General features: G+C 36.6%; 1 protein-coding gene across 1 annotated transcript in view; it reads left to right on the top strand.

The window, feature by feature from the left end:
• Nucleotides 1-24,367, top strand: part of RGS13 (regulator of G protein signaling 13) — a 29,364-nt gene extending 4,997 nt beyond the window's left edge. The window contains exons 3-6 of the mRNA XM_081299817.1: nucleotides 1,232-1,300; nucleotides 4,363-4,424; nucleotides 22,746-22,912; nucleotides 23,937-24,367. Coding sequence (XP_081155943.1) covers nucleotides 1,236-1,300; nucleotides 4,363-4,424; nucleotides 22,746-22,912; nucleotides 23,937-24,125 — 483 coding nt within the window. The 5' untranslated portion in view covers nucleotides 1,232-1,235 and the 3' untranslated portion in view covers nucleotides 24,126-24,367. The remainder of the gene's footprint in view (nucleotides 1-1,231; nucleotides 1,301-4,362; nucleotides 4,425-22,745; nucleotides 22,913-23,936) is intronic.
• The last annotated feature ends 373 nt before the right edge of the window (nucleotides 24,368-24,740 follow it).

Here is a 24,740-nt window from a genome sequence, read left to right as displayed (position 1 = left end):
CTTCAAATTCTCCCCTTCCCTCCATTCTCCACTGCCACCTCCCACTCATCCCTCATCTGGACTCCTGCAGTTGCCCAAAAACTCTCCTCCCCGATTTCCAGGGCACTTCATGCTAGTCACAAAACTGACTGCAAATGTTAACCCGTCTCCTCTGAAATTTAAAACCTTTCAATGACTTTCCAATTTCTAAATATAAAATCTAGGGCCTGCATGGCCTAATATTCTTGGCCTCTGCCTCTTCTTACAACTTCATTTCCCACCACTTTCTTGCTGCAGTAATCATTTTGAACATGATTATTGGTCCCAAAGACTTTTTCGGTTAGTTTCTTTCAGATCTCTCCCTGCCGTGCCCTAGAATCATAGGGCAACTTCATTCCTTTCCTTTCTTCAAGTAGGACCTGACTGTGGCCTCCTGACCTCTGTCCAGGCAGCCTCCTCCCTCTCTCAGCACTTTCCCACACCTTCAGCCGATTCCAGCTCTGATAGTTCTTCACTGGGATACCACTAACCACCCTCAAGTCTAGCTGCATTCTCCCATGTTTGCTGGCTTCCCCTGTACTTCCTGTATTGAAACCCCATCACATGCATCTTAGTTGCTTGGCAGTAAAGGCAGGAAGAGAAGAAACAAGATCTGTGTGGACCACCCACTGGCAGTCAGAGCCTGGTGCATAATAAGGTATCCAGGGCCAAGCACTTCAATCTAATTTTTTTTTTTTTAAATCAAACTAACAATTTACAGAATGGAGAAAACTATACAGGCAACACACTTCTCAGAATTCATTCCTAAGTTTCATTGTTCATTTAGCTATTATACTATTTTATTTTACTAATTACAAAGAAGCAAATTTTTGATCGATATATAGAGAGAGCTTTTGAAAAATAAAAATTGCCCAAAAAAGGAAACCTTAGAAGTTGGTGAATTCCCTTGTCAGTGGGCTGTAAATGAAAAGGTACTTCTCAGAACTTTGCATTTTTAAAACCCCATTCTTTAATGAATAGGTGGGCTAGATAATTTCTAAACTCACATAGAAATCTAAGCACTGATATAAAATATGCATGAGAGCTGAGTCATTTCCTTCCCCTCCTTAACTCCACACTCACTGTATTTGAACTTCAAGAATTCATCCTTATTTTTTCACCATTTGTAGCATTAGTGTTCTTTAAAAATTAACTCTAACATATAACTATTTTAAATGACTAAATAATACAAATATATACTGTATTTCTTTAGAAAAATGAGCAGGCGGAATTGTTGGATTTGTAAGATGTGCAGCAATGAGTCCAAGAGACTCCCTTCAAAGTAAGTAGCATTTAAATTCTATGGCCATTTAAGGTATTTTTGTCACATGATAAGTAGGTGTGTATTTATTTAACTGCTCTCAATATATTTTGCCCAGAAAGTAAAATTTGCATTTATACATGAGTAATTTCACCAGAAGAGCAATCATGTGTTACATTAAGATTCCGTTTTCATTATTCATGGTTTACACTTGAGAATTCAGCAAGTTAAATATTTTTAGCATCTATTATGAGGTTTTTAAAGTTTGAGATTTTTTGATCCAAAATATTTTCAGAGTTCAAACCCTTCATCTGTGAAGTGCCAGAAACCTTCACTCCTGCTGGGAATGGTGGCACACACCCGGGATGCTGAGGCAGGAGGATCACAATTTCAAAGCCAGTCTCAGCAATTTAGTGAGGCCCTAAGCAACTTAGCCAGACCCAGTCTCTAAATAAAAATATAAAAAAGGGCTGGAGATGTGGCTCTGTGGTTAAGTGCTCCTGGGTTTAATCCTCTGTACCAAAGGAAAAAAGTTCATTCCTAGATGGAATTTATGAGACTGGAAGGGTAATGAAATGCTTGCCAAGTTCTCAATCTCTTTAAGTTTTGCCATAACTAAAAAATGTAGCCATTTGGAGGAGAACAGTGACTGGATTAAAATAAGAAGAAAGAAGAATGCCTGAGAAATGTGAGAAGCCTTTCATTGGACGTACTCACCGCAAAGACTTCCCAGGTTGGAGATCCTTCTGAGGTTCACGATGAGTGCCTAGCCCAGTCCAGGTAGAGACCTCAGCTCTGGGCTCATCTCCCTGTAGGGTCACAGCTCCTGGCCTACATGCACCTCTGCTGAAGTACGGAAAGTCCTAGAACGCTCACAAGCCACTGTGTCTTTAGGAGGAGGCTCAACGGGAAAACCCAAAGCTCAGCAATTTAAACCTGTTGAGGCTGCTGACCTACACAGATGCATCCAAGGAGAAAAGATGTTAATAGGCAATTGAGAACAGCTGTCTGTTCCTCTCCTGGTGATTCCAATGGACTATCATCATCAGAGCTTGCATTTTTAGCTACCTGCCTTGCAGTCCCACAATGAGGGAAGGGGAAAGTCAAAAACAAGAAAATTCATGTTTACAGAAGGCCGTGCTTGATGACAGTCACTTGATAAGTGCTTTGCATTCACCACCTCATTTAATTTTCATGGTAACTATGATAGACATTATTATCCATTCTCTAGATAATGAAACTGAGGTTTAGAGATTTTTAAATACAGGAAGACCAGAAACTATTAAGGATAGCACTGGGATTAGAACCTAGAGTTATCAGCCTCTGAACACTCTTCATTCCTCTGTCCATGATGTCATGACATCTCAAAATGTTCCATGTGCGATTGCCATACACTGCCTATCTGCCTAGAAGAAAGAAGGGGATGCAAAACTGGAGAACTTATATCAGGCAACTCAGGCAGGTGAGGGGACAAAGGTGTTTACTATAATTCTGATGAGACCAATGAAATATTCCTGGGCCAGCATGAAACTTGTGAAATAGAAATAAACATGACAAACAAAAATGATATTCAAACAGAAAGAGATTTCACAACTCTACCTTCAAGCATAATTACTCTAACCATAATCTATCTCTATAAATCTCACGACTCTTAGAGTCAAAGGAATTCTCTTACCAACAATTTCCAACTCCTAATCTTACACTGACCCAACACAGTGATCCTATCTTCCCTCAGGTTGTAGATTTTATTCTTTCCTACATAATGAGAATGAGTGGGACAGATAGGCATGCAATACACCTTATCTAGCACTTTCCATTTCCCTGGATTGAGAAGGTTATTTTAGGTTACTCTTTCCAAAGTTCTAATAAGAGAAAAGAACAATGAGTCAGGTAGAATTTCATGGAAAAAAAAAATTTTTGAAAGCAATCCTAACACAGTACACTGTTAAGCTTCAGTACTGATACAAACAGTCCATCCGAAATTGACAGGATCCATCTGAATTTTTAGAAAACAAAAAGATATTTGACCTTTTTAGGGCTCTAAATCTGTTTCCATGTTCTCAGCAATTTTTTTTAACCTCTGTAATTAATCTTCCTTCTTTGCGTTAAGAACCTGCTAATACTGATAGCTCTTCCTGCAGCGCTAACTTTGGGGCTAACAGCCCCCAACAGTACAGCCAATGAACAGATCTTGCTTCCATCTATAGTCATCTTTGATTATATCTAGTTGTTGGGAGCAGAAAAATCAAGAATGTACCACAAATCCAATGATAATGAACACATTAACTATTTTAAAGAAGGGTAATTTAAAAGTCAGCATGTGAAAATGTAGTCTCTTGCCAGTTCACCTCAGGAAGCTCCCCAACAAGAACAGAAGAGATGCCCTAGAATTAGCATCTTTCACAGATATTTTCTAAATGACAAATGGCTTTGTTTATACTGTTTAAGACAAATGTCACTTGACATATTGTAATTAATATTAAACCTTCAAACTCCCCCCCCCAAAAAATCAGCAAATAAGAGACTGAGAAAATTATAGGTACAGAATTACTAATTTTATTATAAAAGTACATGCACATAGGTTTTGTGGGTGAACTCTTAAGATTCTAATAGACAAAAGGGATAAACATGTTGCTCATGGCCGAAATATACAGTCCACAACCCTGTGAAAGCAACTTGGCAGTTTGTACCAAGAACCTTAAAACTCCATCTTTTTTTTTTACCCATTAATCTCTTTAAGAAATTACCTACCTTATGGGGCACAGCAAGCCTTATCCACAGTTTGGGATACTTTGGGGAATAGAAAGATTGTATCACTATGATTCTTTATCCTTTTAATACTTATTTCCTTATATTTTCAAAAATATCCTGCTTTTTATGAGTTTTATAAGTTTTAAAATTTTATTATAAAAATTAAATGTAAGTAGAAACATTTCCATACAAAACAACACACAAATGGAGTGTAATTATATTTCAGGGTTTTTTTTTTTTTTTGAGGTAATATAATTATATTTAATTCAGCAAAAACCTCAAGAACATTTTAACCCAATCAGCATCTTTTTTTTTTTTTTTCCTTTTCAAAGCCTTACTCTGGAAGAAGTATTACAGTGGGCCCAATCTTTTGAAAATTTGATGGCTACCAAATGTGAGTATATGCATATCTAATCTTTGAATAACCAGCCAGTGTCATTCTCAGACAAAGAAGAGGGAATCTAGTTGATGAATATATGCTGTTCTGCTCAATGGCAACTGACTTCGTTATAAAAAGAAAACCTGAAAATAGTTTGTCGTGTCAACTATGGTTATTTTTCTCTAGTGTTAATTAAAACAAGATTAGTCACTGCAGATATTTATTCTTCACAAGTATATGTATAAAATCCCTTGGCAAATATGCTGAAATAGTAACACATACTGAAATATGCTGCCTTGCCATAGCTTTCCAAAGTTAGCATTAAAAAAAAAAAAAAAAGTCTGCTTTGCTGTTCCAGCGCTTTCAAAAGTAAGAGTGAAGTTGAATCTCGATGTTCTGAAACTCCTCAAAGTTTATCAGAGTCTGATTTAAGTGGGCTTAGATGTGGATCGGTGTAGAGTTGTATGTAAGTATCAACATGATATAAATCAGAGAGAATAGTAGTGGATAGGAAGAGATAAATTCAGAGGTTCAAGGAAGGAAATATGAAGGATGATGTATACTCAAGAGAACTGCCAATTGTACTTGGGATAAGAAACTGGCAACAGGGTGTGGTAGTGCATGCCTGTAATCCCAGTGGCTTGAGAGGCTAAGGCAGGAGGATGGCAAGTTCAAAGCCAGCCTTAGCAATTTAGCAGGCCCTAAGTAATACAAAAAGGGCTGGGCTGTGGTTCAGTGGTTAATCACCGTGGGTTCGATCCTCAGTACCAGGAAGGAAGGAAGGAAGGAAAGAAGGGAGGGAGGAAGGAAGGAAGGAAGGGGCAGGTTGTAGAAAATGATAAAAACCAAAAGACAAAGTAGTGGGTACTCAGAAAATTTTTCATTGAATCGGTAGTTTTTTGTTTTTGTTTTTGTTTTTTTTTAAATGGAGTTATTTCCAGTCAAATCTTTGTTAATTTTTGCCTATAGACCCATGTTTTTATTTAGGATCCCCTTTCGGGCTCTCTGTGAATGTGGACTCCATGGAGGGGGGCTAGGTGTTCTGCGTAGATGTTTTAATTGGTGCATTTCGTGGTTATTCTGGACAGGAACCTCTTGTCGCTCCAGGGGCTGCCTCAGGGGCTGACTCAGCCTTCTTTGGTATGGACACACTGTCACTGTCTGGGGACAGTGTGTCCATACCACTGGGAGATGGGGACCCTTGTCTACTCCTGCTAAAGACTCTACAACTTGCTGCATGGCCCCTGCCCTGCTACTAGAAACTGCACCCCAGCCTGGGGCACACCCTGAGCTCTGCTTCCCTACCAGGCCTTTCCAGAGAACATTCGGGGCCACGGTTTCTTCTTTCAAACTACCTCTTTCACTTTTAAGGTGTTCCTCAAAGTTTTGTGATCCAATTCACCAGCCTGACTGTGAATTTTAAACAATATCTTTTGGGTACTTTTGACAGCATTTAAATGGGAAGAAAAGACAAAAATGTTTTGTTTAGTCAACTCTGTTGATTCTTCTTCTGTTAATAGTTTGGATTTAGGTCCCAACATTCTATAATCCATGTTTGCAATTTCACCAGATTAATCTCACTTTTATAAAATGGGAATATGGCCCGTGCATTCAGTATTATTGTTCATGTTGTATATAGTATCGTAGTTCTGAGCTCATAGGAATTGGTAGTTATATTTATTAGTAATAAGTGCACATCTCTGAACAGCAATCTTTTTTTCCTGATCCCTACCAAAATGTCCACAGATTTGGTATTCAGGGCTCCCTATGCCATAAACGCAGCACAGTTTCTAGATTTTCCCTCTCTATACCCTTTTGCACAACACAGCCTCCACTAAGGCATCTGTTCCTCCATTTTCTACTTGTACATCTTTGACTCTCCTGCTCCAGACGTTTGCTCCAGGTCCTTCTGTCTCCTCTACCTACTGTGCCCTACCTTGAAAACAAGACTCAAGATCCATCTTTTCCATAAAACCTCTTAGAAATATTTTTCCTCCTTCTTCTATTTATCAGTGTCACTATTCTTTTAATTTCAGCTTGTGTGTGTAATAGTTTTTTCCCACAGCAGCTTGCTCAGTAGGTTGTAAATTTCTTAAGAGCATTTTGCCTCACATTCACCTTTCACACCCTTGAGGAACTCAAAACATGCCCATGGGCATGCAATAAATGTTCAAGGAATAAATACAACATAAATATTAGGAAGAAAAGACAGTGAGCCTTATTATATAAATTTATGTGTCAATACTGGGGACCTAATAAACACAGAATATAGAGTTAATTATTTGGCAAGAATCTCAAGTGCGTGCTTGCCTTGCTAGAATTAGCAATTCAAAAATCTGGTGTCACAAGAATACAAAGTCCACAGAAAAGATGAAAGCAAGAAGACATCATACTGCTCTTTATAAAAAACAAGCAAAAATATGGTAAAAATCTTGTCAGAAATCAAATTAGTATGAAGTTTATATAAAAATATTTTTTTAAAGTGATAAAACAAATCATTCTGTGGAGCAGTCAGCCAGAAAAGAAAACTATGAATATAAATATTAGACTTTCCACAGTATAAAAATGTGTTTACATTCACCAAGGACACTAGCAAAATTCATCCTTTAAGCTAAGATATGCAGATGACTCTCTTTTACATAAATTAAAGCACTGATTCTAAAAACAACTAGTTCAGCAAGTCACATGGGAAGAAAACATATTAGGCTGGGTCTCAAGAGATGAGCAGGTATTGGCTTAGAAGATGTTTGTTGGGGAGCCATTAAGTAAATACATAGTAAAGACAATAAGATTCAAATAATTCCATAAAAATACCTTTATGGAAAAAGGGATCTTTAAAAAAAACTCATCAATTTGAGTATAGACCTATGGCAAAATTGAGACATTAGTTAAAAATTAAGAATGTTAGATCTGGGGCCAGTGGTACACACTTGTAATCCCAGCAACTTGAGAGGCTGAGGCAGAATGAGCACAAATTGAGGCCAGCCTCAGCAACTCAACAAGACCCCGACTCAAAATGTAAACAAAAGGAACTAGGGATGTGCTTCAGTGATAAAGTACCCCTAGGTTCAATCTCTAGTCCAAAAATAGAATGTTGGTAACCTAGACACATTCTAGATGTTATCTAATGTTACATTGTTGACAGACAAGTTTTCTAAAATGCCGAAGACATTTTTTACAAATATTGTGGGCCTCTATTCAAAATTAATTCAATAAATATGTATTGAGCACTTCTTAGTATCAGGAAGGGTGCCTGGAAAAAAATCCCACGTGCCCATGTGACACATAAAATACCAAGGTGGGGGTGGCAGGGAGTTCCAAAAACAGAAAATCCCCTAGAAAAGAAAAAGGAGGATTTCCATTTAAGGCACATTAGGGTAAAATTTGAAAACAGTAATTAAAGCAATTCTTTTTTATAGCACTCTGAATATAATTTCAAAGGCAAGACAAATGCATACTTTAAAAAAATAATAGCCTTTGACAAAAAAAAAAATCAGCTAAGGCTGCATTAGGAGCTGACTGGCAATATTTTAAAGATAAAGAACTATTGTAGAAGTAAGTCCAGGAGATTTAAATGTGTGTGTCTTTCAATGAAGACATGTAGTGTGAAGGATTCCTCAGCATTTCATGTGAAAACTAACATCATTATAAAATCCTCCACAATGAATTAAGCAGGAAACACAAAAATTCCCCCCATATCTCCAAATGAACAAGTGATAGAAAGTTCTTCAAGTTTCCAAACATCTGAGTTTTTAGGAAATATTAAATTATTTTCAAATGGACATATAGATAGTGAGAAATTTTAAATGTTCCAGGTTAAGACTTTGTCATCTTTCCATGAAAATACCTGAGAGAATCACCTAAGAATTTTTCTTCAATGATGGTTTCCCAAACCATAGCACTGCAACCAAAACCATGGCAAAACATGAGGCATCACCGAGGTAAACACAAGAAACGAAATTCTGTGGGTTTTTCTGATGACTGAGACTTAACCAAGATACAGTGGAACTAGAAAAGGTACAAAGAAGTGCATTTGAGATGTCAGAGAACTAACAACCACCTAAATCCAGGGAGTCTTCAAAGTGGAAAGGTCAGGACTAAAAAAAAAAAAAAAAAAAAAAAAAAAAAAAAAAAATCTATAATGCCAGAAAAATATCTAAAGTGCAGAAGGTACATACTTATATGTATGAATGAATTCTCAAAAGATGAGAACAGCATTGCTCACTGATGTTTGTGTCAATTACATTTCATACAACTAAAAAAGATGTTTAGTTCCAAGTTGTTCCTTGGGTGAGTCATTCAATCCCAGAGTGTGTCTGGAAGAACATCCAAGACCTGGAGACACTGGGTCACTGCTCAGCCTGTGCTTCTTTTGAGGGGAGGACACAGACAAACAAGCAAGCAACTTAATGAATAACTAATTTCATAAAGTGGTCAGTGACTTGTTGAAAATGAAACCAAATGATATGACTAAAAAAAAAAAATCAGGTAGAAGGTCACAATTCCACTGATAGTTAAAGAACAACTGTGAGAAGGAGTAAAATGTGAGCAAAGAGCTGAGTGAGGAGACACAGCCACCCACGCTGAAGGCTGTGGTCAGAGTGGCTCAAGCAGAGAGCAACCACCTTTTAAAGGCCCTGGAGAAGTGAGTGAGGTTAGTGTCTTCAAATAACCGAAAGAAATTTGAAATGAGAGAAGCACAGGGCCTTACAAGTCACACGAAAGGCCTCAAACTAGAGTTACAAGGCTTAGTGTACCAGATACCCTAGTTCTCTTCTGATGAAAAGAAACAGGGAGACGGGTTGCACAACTCTACAATATACCAGGTCAGATTAGAATCAGTGGAGAAGATAAGGCTGGGAGCAAGTAGCATGTGGCCAAGTAGCAAAAACCTCTCCAGGGTCTATGAGACCACTGGAGGGAGGGTTCAGATAGAGAACTAAGATCCAAGAAGAGGAGCGGGGTGGTGGAAGAGGATGGGAAAAGAGTCTCAGGTGAGTTGAGAATGACCAAAGACAGTGTCTGATCATGGAAGCCAAAGGAGATAGTTGCTTCAAGAAAGGAACCCTGAACTGTGTCAAAAACACTGAAAAGTCAGGTGAGAAAAGAACAGCGCCCACTGGCGGTGGCAATAAGGAAGCCAATAGTGCCTTGACGAGCAGTTTGGAGGACACACGGTGAAGACGGTAACACAGGGATGATTCACACACGCTTTGATGTGAAGCTCAACAGACTAAAAAGCAGAGACTGGAAAATGGCTGAATAGGAAGCCTAATGTGCTTCCTCCACAATGAAGGATCAAAACAAGGAAAAAAGAAAAAAATAAAAATAAACTGCAGCTGTTTCACTGGAGTGTGAAGCAGAGTGTTGGAGTAGAGTGGGGATGTGGCAGAGATGGTGCAGAGCATGGAGATACACTATGCCTCAGAAGGATGGGAACTAAGCACATAGAATCCCTCTTTCCATCTCCAAGATCAATCCTGAGTCAAGAAGGACTTCAATCCATCAGAGGTATTCACTGCTGGAGAATCATGTGGCTCTTACAGGCATTAGATTTAGTTTGGGGAAATGCCAGGTTACCACAGTGCTGGATTGCCATAGAGAAGGAGTCCAGCTCATGCTGTGCCCTCCCCCACCCACACTCTTGCTTCATGGAACTATCTTGAGACCTCACCCACCTGAAGCAACCAGGCAATTTCCCTTGGAAGCTCCACTGAGCCAGTCCTGTGAGCCACCAGGAAGACAGCCAAGCCTGTGGACTGGAAAGTACCAGAACAGCCCAGATTGAGTAGTATGGTCTATAGAAAGCCCCAGAAAACAGCCAGATAGCATTACCCTTCCACCTTCCATCCCAGGAAGTAGCCCACCCATCTGCCCTCTGCTTCAGAAGCAGCCAGGTAGCCCTGACCACCTACCCTTATGGCTCATTAATGAAGCTAAGCCTGGCCAGAGCACTTGGGCCCATGAAGGACCAGGCAAGTGGTGACTGGACAGGTCCATCCACATAAGATTCTGAAAAGCTGTCAAGTAGCCTTTCTTGAGTGGCTTAGCCTACCAAATTTCCCTCCTCCAGGGAACATCTGGGCAGCCCTGCTCATCCTCCAATGGCTCTAAGAATTCAGTAGCCTACTCTCTGAAGTTTGGCCTTCTAGGCCTTGAGAAGTAGATGACTAGGAGGCAGCTGGGCAAACCTCCCTGGAGTAGGTCAGCCCCTGGTGGCCCCACAAAATTCCCTGTGCAGTCCTGAGACACTGACAGGCACCCCCCACTCACTACTAGACACACCTGCCCTGCACAGTCCTAGGGGGCCCACTAGTTTGGCCTCACTCTGACATAAGCTACAGAAACTGATGCCTCCCCATACCTGCAGCCAGATGTACTTACAAAGCAGCCAACAAACCCACCTCTCCAAAGGAGCTGAATTCCATCTGGCAGTGCAATTCACAGCCTAGCTCACCAAAATACCCACAGACATCACCAACATGGATTACAGCTAAAGAGGCTTCATGAACACTATACTAAAGTAAACAACTTGGAATCAAAGTCAATATAACATATCTAAATAACAACATTATCAGAAGAAAGCCTTTCACTATGAAAGCTACTCTATAAATTGGTAGAGGCAATTAACCCACCAGATACAAAATTCCCAAAGTAGAGACAAGCAGCATAAACAAAAGGTAGTCAGATACCTCCAAAGGAACACTGTAAATCTCTGGCAGCAAACACTGAAGAAAAGGAAATGGATGAATTGTCTGACAAATAATCGAAAGCAATGACTTTAAGGAAACAATGAAAGAAAATACCAAAAAAAAAATATACACTAGAAAAATACAGATGATGCAATGAAATTAGGAAGATAATTTATGATATGAATGAGAAATTCAGTAAAGACAGCTCAAAGAAAGAGCCTATCAATAATACTGAAGGTAAGAACTCAGTAAATGAAATAAAAAATACAGTGAAGAGCCTGAATAGCAGAATTGATCAGGAAGAATAGAAAGTTTCTGAGCTTGGAGGAAGAAGAGGCGAAGAGGAAGAAATAGAAATAATAGAAGAACTTTAAAAGAAATGAAGAAAGACACTGAGACTTATGTGACACCATAAATTAAACAAACCTTCATAGTATGGGTGGTCCAGAGGAAAACTTAGAAAACTTATTCAACAAAATAATTGCTGAAAACTGTCTAAATTTTGGAAAAGATATGGACATTCAGATCCAAAAAATTGAAAGCACCTTGGGGCACTAAAAATAAAAAATCTTGGAGGCATATGATAATAAAACTTTCAAAAGTACAAGGCAATTCTAAAAACAGCAAGAGGAAAGAATAGAGCCACTTATAAGGCAATCTGCATTAGACTAAAAGCAGATTTCTTAACAGAAGCCTAATAGACGAGGAAAGAAATTACAGAGCAGGAAAGCCTTACAGACCAAGAAATAATATATTCAAAATCCTGAAAGAAAAAAAAAAAGAAAGTCAACCAAACTACCATATCCAGCAAAATGGATGTCTTCAGAAATGAAACAAAACAACTTTCCTAAAGAAACAAATGTTAAGAGAATTCATCAGCCATCAGACCAACTCTACAAGAAATGCTTCAGGGAGCATTTCAAAAGCAAAATGAGGAAAACTACCATTATGAAAATATACAAAAGGACCTAACTCAAAGATAGATACACAAAAAGAGAAAGAGGATCAAACCCTAACAATACAGAAAACCACTAAACCACAAAGATAAACAAGAGAGGAAGAAAGGAAAAAGGATATACAAATCAATCAGAAAAAAAATTAACAAAATGGCATGAGTACGTCTTTACTTGACCAATAATAACTTTGACTATAAACAGATTCAATTCCCCAACTGAAAGGTAGACTGGATGAATGGATTTTTTTTTTTTAAAACTAGACCTAACCTAATGCTACTTACAAGAAACTGACTTCACCAGTGAGGACACACCAAGATTGAAAGTGGAAGAATGGGAAAAGATAAGCAATGCAAATTGAAACTGAAAGCTAGCAGGAGTGGCTGTGCTTATTCATAGTCTGTACTTAAATAGGCTTTAAATCAAGAACTGTAAAAGGGGACAAAAGAGATCTCTGTATAAATAAAGGGATCAATTCATCAAGAAGAAATAACAATTGTAAATGTATCTGCACTTAAAGCTGGAGCAACTTACTGTATAAAGCAAATGTTATTAGCTCTAAAAGGAGTACTAGACTCTTCACTCTGCTTTTATCAATGAACAGGTTATCCAGACAAAAATCAACCAAGAAACACTTAAGCTAAACAACAGACCAACCTGACAAATATTTATATGTCATTTCATCAAACAGGTGAAGAATGCATATTTTCTCACTGGCACATGGAAACTTCTCTAGGACATACCATATGCAAGGCCAGAAAACAAGTCTCAAAAATTTTCAAAAACTGAAATCATAACATGTATCTTCTCTGAGCACAATGGCATGAAACGAGAAATTTCAGGGATTGTATAAATACCCGGAAATTAAGAAATAGTCCCCTGAATGACCAAGTTGGTCACTGAAGAAATCAAAAGTAAAAATTTAAAACTTTATTGAAACAAATGAAAACACAACATACTGAAACCTATGGAATACAGCAAAAGCAATACTAAGAAGGAAGTTTACAGCAATAGGTACTTACATTTTTAAAAAATAGAAAGATTTCAAATAAGCAAACCCCAACAATGCAATCCAAAGAACTTGAAAAGCAAGAAAAAATTAAGCCCAAAATTAGTAGAAGGAAAGAAACAACAAAAACCAGAGCAGAAATAAACAAAATAGAGGCTAAAATTATCAACAAAATAAAGAACAGACTTTTGAAAAGATAAACAAAATTGATAAACCTTCCGCTAGACTAACTCAGAAAAAAAAAAGAAAAACCTTAAATAAATAAAATCATAGATAAAAAAGGGAATATTACAACTGATATTATAGAAGTGCAAATGATCATTAAGGATTATTATGAACATTGATGCATCAACAAATTAGAAAACCTAGAAGAAAATGGATATATTCCTGGACACATGTAACCTACCAAAATGGAACCAAGAGAACACAAGAAACCTGAACAGACTAAAAACGAGTAACAAGATTTAATATGTATTAAAAAAAAAGAATCTCCCAAAACAGAAAAGCTCAGAACCCGATGGTTTTGCTGCTGAATTTCACCAAACTAAAAAGAAGAGCTCATATCAATTCTTCTCAAACAATTCCAAAGTAATAAAGAGCAGGAACCCTTCCAAACTTGTTCAACAAGAACAGCTTTTTCCTGATAACAAAATCAGAGAAGGACATAACAAGAAAAATCCCCCTGATGAAGACTGATGCAAAAATTTTCAACAAAATATTAGCAAATTGAATCTAGTAGCTCATAAAAAAATATTATATATCAGAAATCTCAGGGCTGCAAGGATGATTCAGCATATGCAAGGGGACAAAATGAAAGATAAACAGAATGAAAGATAAAAATCCTATGATGATCTCAAAAAATATAGCAAAAACTTTTAATAAAATCCAACATCCCTTCATGATTAAAAACAAAACCTCAAAAATCAATAATGGTTGTATATGACAAACCCACAGACTACATGACACTGAATGGGAAAAAAAAAAAACTGAAATTGTTCCTCTAACATCAGGAACAAGACAAGGATGTCCATTCTCATCACTCCTATTCAATACAGTATTGAATGTCTTAGTCAGAACAATAAGAAAAAATAAATAAAAATAAAGGGCATCCAAATAGGAAAGGAGGTCAATTTATGCCTGTTTGAACAACATGATTATATGTATCAAGACTCCAAAAAAAAAAAAAACTGCTAGAACTGTTAAACAAATTCAGTAAGGTTACAGGATACAAAATTAATATACAAAAATAAGCAGTCTCGCAGAGCGTGGTGGCATAAACCTGTAATCCCAGGATCTCAAAAGGCTGAGGCAGGAGAATCTTGAGTTCAAAGCCAGCCTCTGCAACAGCACTGGGCTAAGCAACTCAGTGAGACCCTGTCTCTAAATAAAATGCAAAAATAGGGCTGGGGATGTGACTCAGTGGTCAAGTGCCCCTGAGTTCAATCCCTGCACCAAAATAAATAAGTAAATAAGTACCCTTTTATATACCAATAATGAAATTTCTAAGAAAGACATAAAAAAACAATCCCATTAGCTACCAAAAAAAGAATATTCCTGAATAAATTTAAACCAAAGAAGTGAATGATCTTTACAAGTAAAATTATAAAACATTAGTGAAATAAACAGAAAAAGACATACAGAAAAAAAAGAAAACATAACCCATGTCTACTGATTAGAATAATCCATGTTGTTAAAATGTCCATACCACCCAAAGTAATCTATAGAGTCAATACCATTCCAATAATATTTTTCACAGAAACGAAAAAAGAAAACACTAAAATTTGTAGAACACACATAAACATGTGTGTGCACATATAAAATGGAATATTATTAAGCCATAAAAAGAATGAAATTCTGACCTTTGTAGCAACAAGGATGGAACTGGCAGACATATGTTAAAAGAAGTAAGTCAGGCACAGAAAGACAACTAAAATATTGCTCTGAAAGAAGTAGAGAACACAATATTGGTTACTAGAGTCTGATAAGGGTGTGGGAAAAGAGGGAATAGAGAAAAGATTAACAAGAGGTACAGAGATGCACTTCTATAAGAAGAAAAATTTCTAATGTACCATAGCACAGTAGACTATAGTTGACAACAATTATTTGAGTATTTTAAAGTAGTAGTCAAAAGGAATTTTAATATTCCCAGCACAAATAAATAATAACTATCTGAGGTTATTGATATGCCAATTATGTGGATCTGATTATTACACATTGTGTACAGTGATAGAAATAGCACACTGTCCTGCATAAAGAGGTACTATTACTACGTGTCAATTAAAAAGAAAGTATGTTTAAAAATAGAAAAAAAAAAGTAGAGACACCAAGGGGGCACATGGTCAATAGTGGGCATATGGGGTCAATAGTTGGGTCTTATTTGGGAAATACAGCAATCTATTTGTATGACGATGACTATTAGTGAAGAGTGGACTGGTGACATAGAGAAGGGTGGAGATAGTAATGCAATAAAAAGTAACATGGACAGAAAAAGCAAAGCAGAGCTGAAAAAAAAATTCCTCAGGAAATTGGAAAGGACAGGTGCAGATGGAAGTAGTTGGTTGATTTGCTGGAGGGAAGATAGGATATCTCCATCTGATTGTCTGTCTCAGCAAAGTTTGAAGGTCAACTACAGATTGCTGAAGAGAGGGTGTGTTCAAATGTTAAAAAGGGAAAAGGGATGAAATGATTTCTGGAGATTTTGAGAACTGTGATATTAGGAAAGAATGAGTTAATGACTAGACATGGTTGAGTACCCATTTAAAATGTGCAGTGATCATTTCAAGTTAGAAAGCACAGCTGTGTATTTGTCTGTGGCCTGTTCAGTTTGCTCCAGCATAGATGCAGAGCAGGGATATAGCATAACCATCCTGGGTAGGCTAGTGTTCTGAATCAGAGAGTTTGCATTAATTTTTAATTTTGCACAAATCTTGGGAATGCTTAGTTGAATGATGTTGGATTACCATACTGCTGAAGGCAATGGAGGCTGCTCTATATTGATGAACATCTATGCTGCCTGGTGCCTCTTTATCTACATGATAGCAGGGCAGATGTTGGAAGTTACTGAGGGATATTGTTACTCCCTCAGGTGCATCTTGATCCCAAAGGCAGAACCATTCTCTCAGTTCTCTCATCTGTGGGGAAGTCTTTGCTGCTCACTCCTGATTGGCAGCTTCCTACACTACCATTTATTCTAATCTCTGCTAACCACGCCGTTTCCATAGTTACCAGCATCAACCCTTGTATTACAGCACTGCCTTGCCTCAGCCCTTTGAAAGCATTTAGCACATTTTGTCTTTGCTTTCTCACACACTTCTTCACCTGGCAGGGGGGTAGAAAACCTGGCCTTTCATAGACATTGCTGCTTACTTAGTACATTTTTTTTCTCACTCACAAAAAATGAAAATGTAATAGCATTCCAGGTATGATCTTCTGGTCTCTTGTGCTTCTCAGATAGTGAATTATTAGGGCCTACTTCTTCACTTTCCAAGACCTGTACAAAATGTCTTTAAAATGTAGAAGCATGAGAGATACAAAAGCCCAGATTAACACTTTAGTCAATACCTGCTATATATAAGGTAGTATATAAGAACTGGGTATATAAAGATGAATAAACTTCATTCCTAATCCTCAAAGCTTCTCAGGTGAATGGAAACATAGTGGAAGTAAACCCATAAATATAATAGACTGTGAGTAGGTAGATAGATAAACTATAAATTAAAACAGATATGCACTCCGTGCTATTTGTCAACTGATATGAAGTGCTTATCCAGCTTGGGGTATTCAGACAAATTTTTTCCAGAAATTGAAATATATAAGCTAAGTCTTGAATCAAGGTAGAAAACCTGCAACACGAAAGGAACTGCATACATAACACACAGGAAGTGTCTAAATAAGGCTCAGAGACTGCCAGCCAGGAAGGGCAAGGGAGGAAGCAGGGGAGATGGAGGGCTGTGTCCTAATGAGCCCTAGAACCACAGCCAAGAGGTCCGGCCTTTGTCATTTGGGAAATGGGAAAATTTTGAAAGGTATAATAGATGGTAATGACTAGGGTTTTGTTTTAGAGATTTTTCTCGAATAAAAGAACAGAAAAGATTGGCAGCTAGATCAGGTCAGAGTTGAACTGAAGCTTTTTCATATTAGAGAGTTCACAAGTCTCAAAATCATCAACAAAAGTAACACATAAAAAGGAAAGTCAGGCCAGCAGGTGAGAGCCTGTCCTAGTCACTTGGGAAGCTGAGGTGAAATGATCACTTGAGTTTGAGACCAGCCTGAGCAACATAGTGAGTCCCCATCTAAATAAATAATAATACTTTTAAAAGAATAATGAGTAAATGGAGAATAGAAAATAAAGCCATAATATTATAGAGAGTGCCTTTAAGATACTATCTGAAAAGTCAAGAAACACTAATGATACAAAAGAAAATGGACAAAATGTTTGAAGTTCACAGGAAAAAAGAAGAAAAGGTTAGGAAATATTACAGTATGTATCAAAACTCTCTCAAAATATTACATGTTCAGTTTAGGTATTTAATTCCTTGAATCACTCCTAAGATAATTGGTCCTAAGGACTTATAGACCAAGATGTTTGGTATTTATATACAAAATGTTTGATATCTATATACCAAAAAGTTGAAAAATCCAAATGTTCAATAATAATAGAATGACTAAATATACAGTCACCCTTCTGTATCCACATGTCCTGCAGCTCTGAGTTCAATGACCTGCAGATGAAAAATATTTAGGAAAATAATTGTATGTATATTAAACATGTAGAGAGATTTTTTTCTTCCCTAAACAATATGGTATAACAACTGTTTACATAACACATGATACTAGGTATTATCAGTAATCTAGAGATGACTTAAAGTATACAGAAGGATGTGTGTAGCTTATCCACAAATGTTATCCCATTTTATGTAGAAGACTTAGCATTTTCAGATTTTGGCTTCCTCAGGGGGTCCTGAAACCAATGCCCTATGGACACAGAAGAACAATTGTCTTACAACCTAGCCCTTCAATGGACTATCATGATCATCTAAAGTAAAAAGGAAAGTGTTTGTTGCATAATATTAAGCATGAAAGAGCAATAGTGATTTTTTTTAAAAAAATGCCTTTACATTATGTCAATAAGTAACTTGCATTTGTATCTGTGTGTGCAGATGAATGAATGCTAGCTAGATACATGTTTTTACATGATCAATAGGTTGAAAGAATAAAAGGAAACAACAAATTGTCAACAATAAATACTACTTTATTAGACATTTTCTGTGTTAATAACATAGCATTTTAAACTACTTTTATAATAACATAGCAAAGAAAAAGTAGGAGCAAGATTAGAAATAATTAATATCCTAGAAACCAAACCAGAAAATTTTAATAAAACAGGAAGATTTACGATAAAACTTCACACAGATTCTGGTAGAATTATGGAATTTATTATATCTCCAGTGATACAGATTTAAAATTAAAAGGTGAATTTATAATTGGTTTGGACATATTTCTAATGGACATAGCTCACTTTTAGGACTTAATACATGGTACAAGACTTGACGTCTTACAGAAAAACATGATCCTGGAATAAGATAGACCACCATTCTGATTCAGTCAAAAGAAATTCCACGGGCTGGGGTTGTGGCTCAGTGGTAAAGCAGTTGCCTCGCAAGTGTGAGGCACTGGGCAGCAGAATACATCAGTCACTAGAAAGGCAATTTGTAAATCAATGGAAATGTAACTGATGTGACACAGCAATCTGTATACGGGGTAAAAATGGGAGTTCATAACCCACTTGAATCAATCTGTGAAATATGGTATGTTAAGAACTATGTAATGTTATGAACAACCAACAATAAAATAATTAAAAAAAAAAAAAAAAAAGAAACGATGTCATGTGTCATCTTGTGTGTCACAGGAGTGCTAATTTTAGTGACTACTTTTAAAAGGGCAAGTTAGAGATTTCCAAAAGCAACACTCTGATTCTTCAAGGAAAAGGTATACACCACATATGCCATAAACCTATTTCTGCCACCCTCTCAACTTAAGTGACCAATTCTGTTGCTTAGCTTTGAATCACTCTTCTGCAGCAGAATCATGGCTTTTTCAGTATAGTGCTCAGGAATGATTATAATTTAAAACTTCAGAATGGGCCACATTGGGTTCGATTGTCTGATTCGGGAAAGACTTTTTTACATTATGATTCATGTGGTACATGCATCAACCAAATTCTAAACTGGCAATTTAAGTATGAATTTAATATTTACTATGATTCCTGAAACATTTTTACATAAATACACTCTCAGCGGCCTGTTTGGATAATGTGTAGCATACTCAGACAAAAATTAACCTAATTTATACATAATTCTGTGAGACATACCAATCACATAAGTCTACTCATTCCACGCATCAGAATCACATCCGAAATATCAGATGGGTTCGAGTCATCCAGGTCAGCTTCTGCTAAGTTATGATACAGTAACAAATGACATTAAAATCCCGATGATTTACAGTAAGAAAGATCCTTTCCTTGCTCAGGATACATAGCAACTAAGGTCAGCTCTCACTCTTTTCTCTGTCCTCATTCCAGCCTTTAGGCTAAATGAGCAGCTTTTTTTCCAGGACGCATTCTCTTCATAAGGAAGGGAGAAGCAGAACCAACCACATGAGGGTTCTTAAACCATTTTCTCGGAACTACACACAGCACTTTTGCATGTATTTTATTGACTAGCACAAGTTCAATGGCCAGTGCAGATGTAAATGGGATAGGGAAATATAATGCCTTTAGAGGAAGGGCAAGGAAAAACTGAGAATAATACTGCAAGCTGTATTTGCTAACTATATTTTATATAGTATATATGGAAACGATCACTCAGAAAACATAAAAACTATATAGAGCAACACATAGATTACTTCATTAGCAAAGGTCTTGAGAATTGTGGAAACATTAGGCAAACCCCAAAAGAAGCAGAAACTCATTCTTCTCCATCACGGGGGGAAGCGAGGAAGGCAGGTGTAAATGCAGGTGGGCTCTAGAATGACAACCCATAAACATTTTAATACAAAATCAAGCAAAACATAAACACAAATCTGAATATTACAATGTGGAATCTAATAGGGGTTTCCAGATCATCTTTCCACCCCACCCACTCATCACTCTAGGAACTATGGCTGACTCTCATTCCATGATCTATGGATTTTTACCAGGTGTCTGTTGGTCTGTCTGTCTGTCTCTCTCACATATGCTCTTTATTTTCCTATTCTCTAGCTCATTTCTTAATTTTTATTTTAAGGAGCTTATTTTCTATTCCTAATTATTAAGTCAAACTTTCTCTTATTACAAACTATATGTTTATTCATTTTTAAATACAGCTGTTTCTTTCAATATATTCTGAAAAACGCTAGCTTGAACTTAACATGTTAAACCAGAAATAAATTTTTGGTTATTTTTTTATTTGTTTGTTTGTTTGTTTTGCTTTTCCCACCCATCCGACTATTTCCTTAATAGGAGGATCAGTTGCTACATGTGTTCTCTGCTCCATTTCCTGTGCCTATGGTAAGGCAAGGTGCAACATAAAGTCACTTTAACATGAAAATAAATTTTTTGTTTAAAATCTAAGTTTAAATATATTCCCCCTTTCGGTAGGAACATCTAGTCTATGTCATTTCCTGTGTTACATATCTATATATGTTCTGCTCCCATCTCATATGTCCTCCATATTGAGGTAATATTCCTGGCAAACAACATACTGCCCAATTTCAGGAAGGCTGCATATGCTCACATGACAATATTAAGCCATGGTCTAAGTTTGTGTGTTATTAGGATGTTATATTTCTTGCAGATTACCAACTTTCCATAACCATACTGCCTCCATAGAAGGTATCTACCTCTATTTGAGTTTTTTTTCTTGAAAACAAACTACTTTGTTATCTTTATTCCTGTATCATTTCTGACAGAGTAATTAGAAATTAAGAAGTCAAAAAGTCTGACTTTCTCGTGTTAGAAAATTTGATCTAAGCTCTTAGGTGAAAACCCAGGAAAACATGGTTATGATTACTCATTATTTCCATTCCATTTAATTATACTTACTTTTCATAATAGTTAATGCTACTGACCAATGTTTTATTAATTAAAATCCTTTTTCACTTGCTGGATATGTTTATGGCTTTGATTGTGGTGACAGTTTAATAGGTATATACTTAGCTTCAAACACATCAGGTTGTACACATTAAATTATGCACAGATTTTTGTAAAAGAAAAAAAAAGAATCCTATGATAGCAGTCAGGGTCTAAATGGTCATGCATCCAGCATGTCTATACACACATTTCTATCAAAAGTTACTTTGGCTGGGTGCAGTGGCATCTGCCTGTAATCCCAGAGGCTGAGATAATTCTGAAGGCTGAGGCAGGAAGATTGCAAAAAGATTGCCTTTAGAGGAAGAGCAAGGAAAACTGAGAATAATACTGCAAGCTGTCACATCAAGCATCTATGCTAACTATATTTTATGTAGTATATATGATTGCAAATTCAAAGCCAGCCTCAGCAACTTAGTTAGGCCCTAGGCAATTTAACAAGACCCATCTCAAAATTAAAAATTAAACAGAAAGGGCTGGGGATGTGGCTCAGTGGTTAAGCATCCCTGGGTTCAATCCCCCATATCAAAAAAAAAAAAAAGAAAAGAAAGTTACTTTGTTGTTTTGTCATTTAACAATTTGATTGCTCAGGCATGTCAAGAGACTCCATAGACACCAAAAGAAGTTTAATATTAATCTCAAAATATTCATGGTGAACCTTGAGAGTACTTGGTCTTCCCAAAAATTCTGATTCATGTGTTAGATTTTTGAAAGCTGCCTTCTTCAAACAGAAGTTCCTAGAAAATAGTGCCACAACCAAGAAAAGCTCCTGCAACCTTTTTCCTTATATACTCATTCCAGAAAGGCAGTTTAAGACCAGACCTGAGGATAACTATCTTGGCATCAAGTGTCATTTGATGGTCATGCTCCACATAATCACTTCCCTGTATTAGATTCTGAGATAGTTTCCAATATCCTATCTGAATTCCATTCATTGCCTGGTCCTTATTTCTTATGTGAACCATAAACCATGAATAAGAAGCTTAATTTTCATCTGTCTCTGTTCTCCTGCACTGACTGGATACTCAGAAACACTTCAGGCTGTACAACCTGATAAGAATATCACTTCCACATGGCTCGAATAGTTTTCTTCTAACCCTGCCCTGTATTTTTAGAATCTACACTCTGCTCTTAGCCACCAGTTTGGCATGAGTTCTTAGCTTTTTCTTATCATGATCAGAGCTCTTCCTACCTGCCCAGCTTAAGCCTTTTTTCTAGGTCCCTGTGACATCTCCTGTCCTATGTGTCATAGACCCATCCACAGTGGTTAGCAATTTCCTCTGAGTGACTCAGAATGAAGAAATAACCTCACCAATGACTGGATTGTTGAATGTGCCTCAGATGTATAGATTTAAGAGTGTGATAGATGCAGATATGGATATGAAACACTCACTTGATAAATAATTAGGGAGATTTTATTCAGACTTTTGCTTTAAGCTTGATAAATAACTAGGGAGATTTTATTCAGACTTTTGTTTTAAGCTGCATTTTAAATATTGTTCAGACTTTCTGATAATTTTAACTATAAAAATAAACTGATTTCTCTACTATGTTTAGATGGTCCAGTAGTCTATGCAGCATACTTAAAAATGGAGCACAGTGATGAGAACATTAAATTCTGGAAGGCATGTGAAACCTATAAGAAAATTGCCTCACGGTGGAGCAGAGTTTCTATGGCAAAGAAGCTTTATAAGACCTACATCCAGCCACAGTCCCCTAGAGAGGTAAAAACCGATGGGAAATGAAATCAGTGCATCTTTTGACACTAGTATCTGTCAATCATCCATACATGCCAGGCACTTTACATCCCAGTATCTCCTAATATGTTATAAATTTGATATTACTAACCTTATTTTATGGATAAAAAAAGAATTTGTAAAGTTAATGAACTTGTCCAGTGTCATTACAGTGGTAATGTTAGTATTCAAACGTAGGCAGTCTGGCTTCAAAATTTCTCATTAGATTATCTTAATTCCCAGGAAGGTTAAAAAGAAAAAAAAAGTGTCCTTGCCAACAGAAACTACAAATGCCATAACTAGGCATGTGCACATCCCAGTGGCAATCCACCACCGCACCAGAGATTACTGTTCACCTCCGCATAAAACCAACAGACCCAGCAGACATCCACATTGTGATTACCACCAGTCATTTACAGTGAATGAAACAGATTCACTGAGACTTTTCCTAGCAGACAATGAAAAATGAACATTCCTGTTGAGGGAAAAGAACAGACAATGGTAACTTATTCTCTGAAATTCTTATTTGGAAATTTTTTTTGGTTTACTTAGACAACCACTTCTGCCATCCATTTCTCCTCTTCTCACCTTCTTCCCATTTCAGGGCATATTCAGTGAAAACAACCTTTGTAACTAATAAGGAAGATAGATTTTAAAATAGAACCAGCTTCCCCTTTCCTTAAAAAGAGGCCTTGGTTTCATAAGCTTCCTTGTTTGCAGACATCCACTAAAAAAGCCACCAGCATCCTCCCAAGTAGAGTGTGGTTTCTGAGGCTCCTGTGGTCTTAGGCCAGGTGGCTTCTTTATTCCTTTGGGATGTGAACGTGGATATTTACTTTTAAAAAGCAAAAAAAAAATTATCTCTGATAAATCTTTTTAGATATCTGTGAACACTGTGAGCAAAATTACCTATTGGACTGAAAAGGAGGGGGGAATAAATGAAACCTTCCCGTTTTACATGTCCATGTTTAATTGTGCTTACTTACGCTCTACATGTAATTTCCCTTTTCAGATTAACATTGACAATTCAACAAGAGAAACTATCATCAGGAACATTCAGGAACCCACTCAAACATGTTTTGAAGAGGCTCAGAAAATAGTATATATGCATATGGCAATGGATTCCTATCCCAGGTTTCTAAAGTCAGAAATGTACCAGAAACTTTTGAAAACTATTCCTGACTGCCACTCAAAAGTTTAAATTGAAAATTGTATATAGCAAGTACTTTCTTTGATCTTTTACTTTAGGAAAGCACAAATCACAACAACAGAAGGAATAAAATAAAAATCTAGCTAAAAATTTATTTCTAGTTCCAAAGAGAAAGATTCCAAAAGGAATGAACTCTACAACTCTTATAAGTAACACAAGGTATAGGATATCTATCTTCATTATATTAACAGTATGACATTTTTACTATAGTAATCAACTAATGGATGTTTTTATTAATTTTGCTGTCATCATGCACAGATTACTTATTTAAAAACTTTATCTCTGTGAATTATGTCTCTATCATGAATGTATTCTGCAAATATAGTATTCTTAATAACTCGAATTAGTAGACAAATTTGGTATTTGTAATTCAGTTGTATTTTATCATGAATAATATTAAAAAGATACATTCTTGAGAGATATTTAATCTGTATAATTTTCCTATTAATCTGTTCATAACTAACATTCTATGACATATATATCTTATACATGTGAAAAAATTGTGATGTTCTTTAAAATGTGTTTTTTCATTTATTCTTGCACTTAACATTGCTATAAGGATAGAAAATTTGAGTCTTATTTTTTGAGAATTGATTCCTCACAATA

This window comes from Spermophilus citellus, assembly GCF_964194105.1.
Source record: "Spermophilus citellus genome assembly, chromosome: 6".
In the NCBI taxonomy this organism is placed as follows: domain Eukaryota; kingdom Metazoa; phylum Chordata; class Mammalia; order Rodentia; family Sciuridae; genus Spermophilus; species Spermophilus citellus.
The sequence above is the reverse complement of the archived record's forward strand: the minus strand, read 5'-3'. Positions and strand labels throughout refer to the sequence as shown.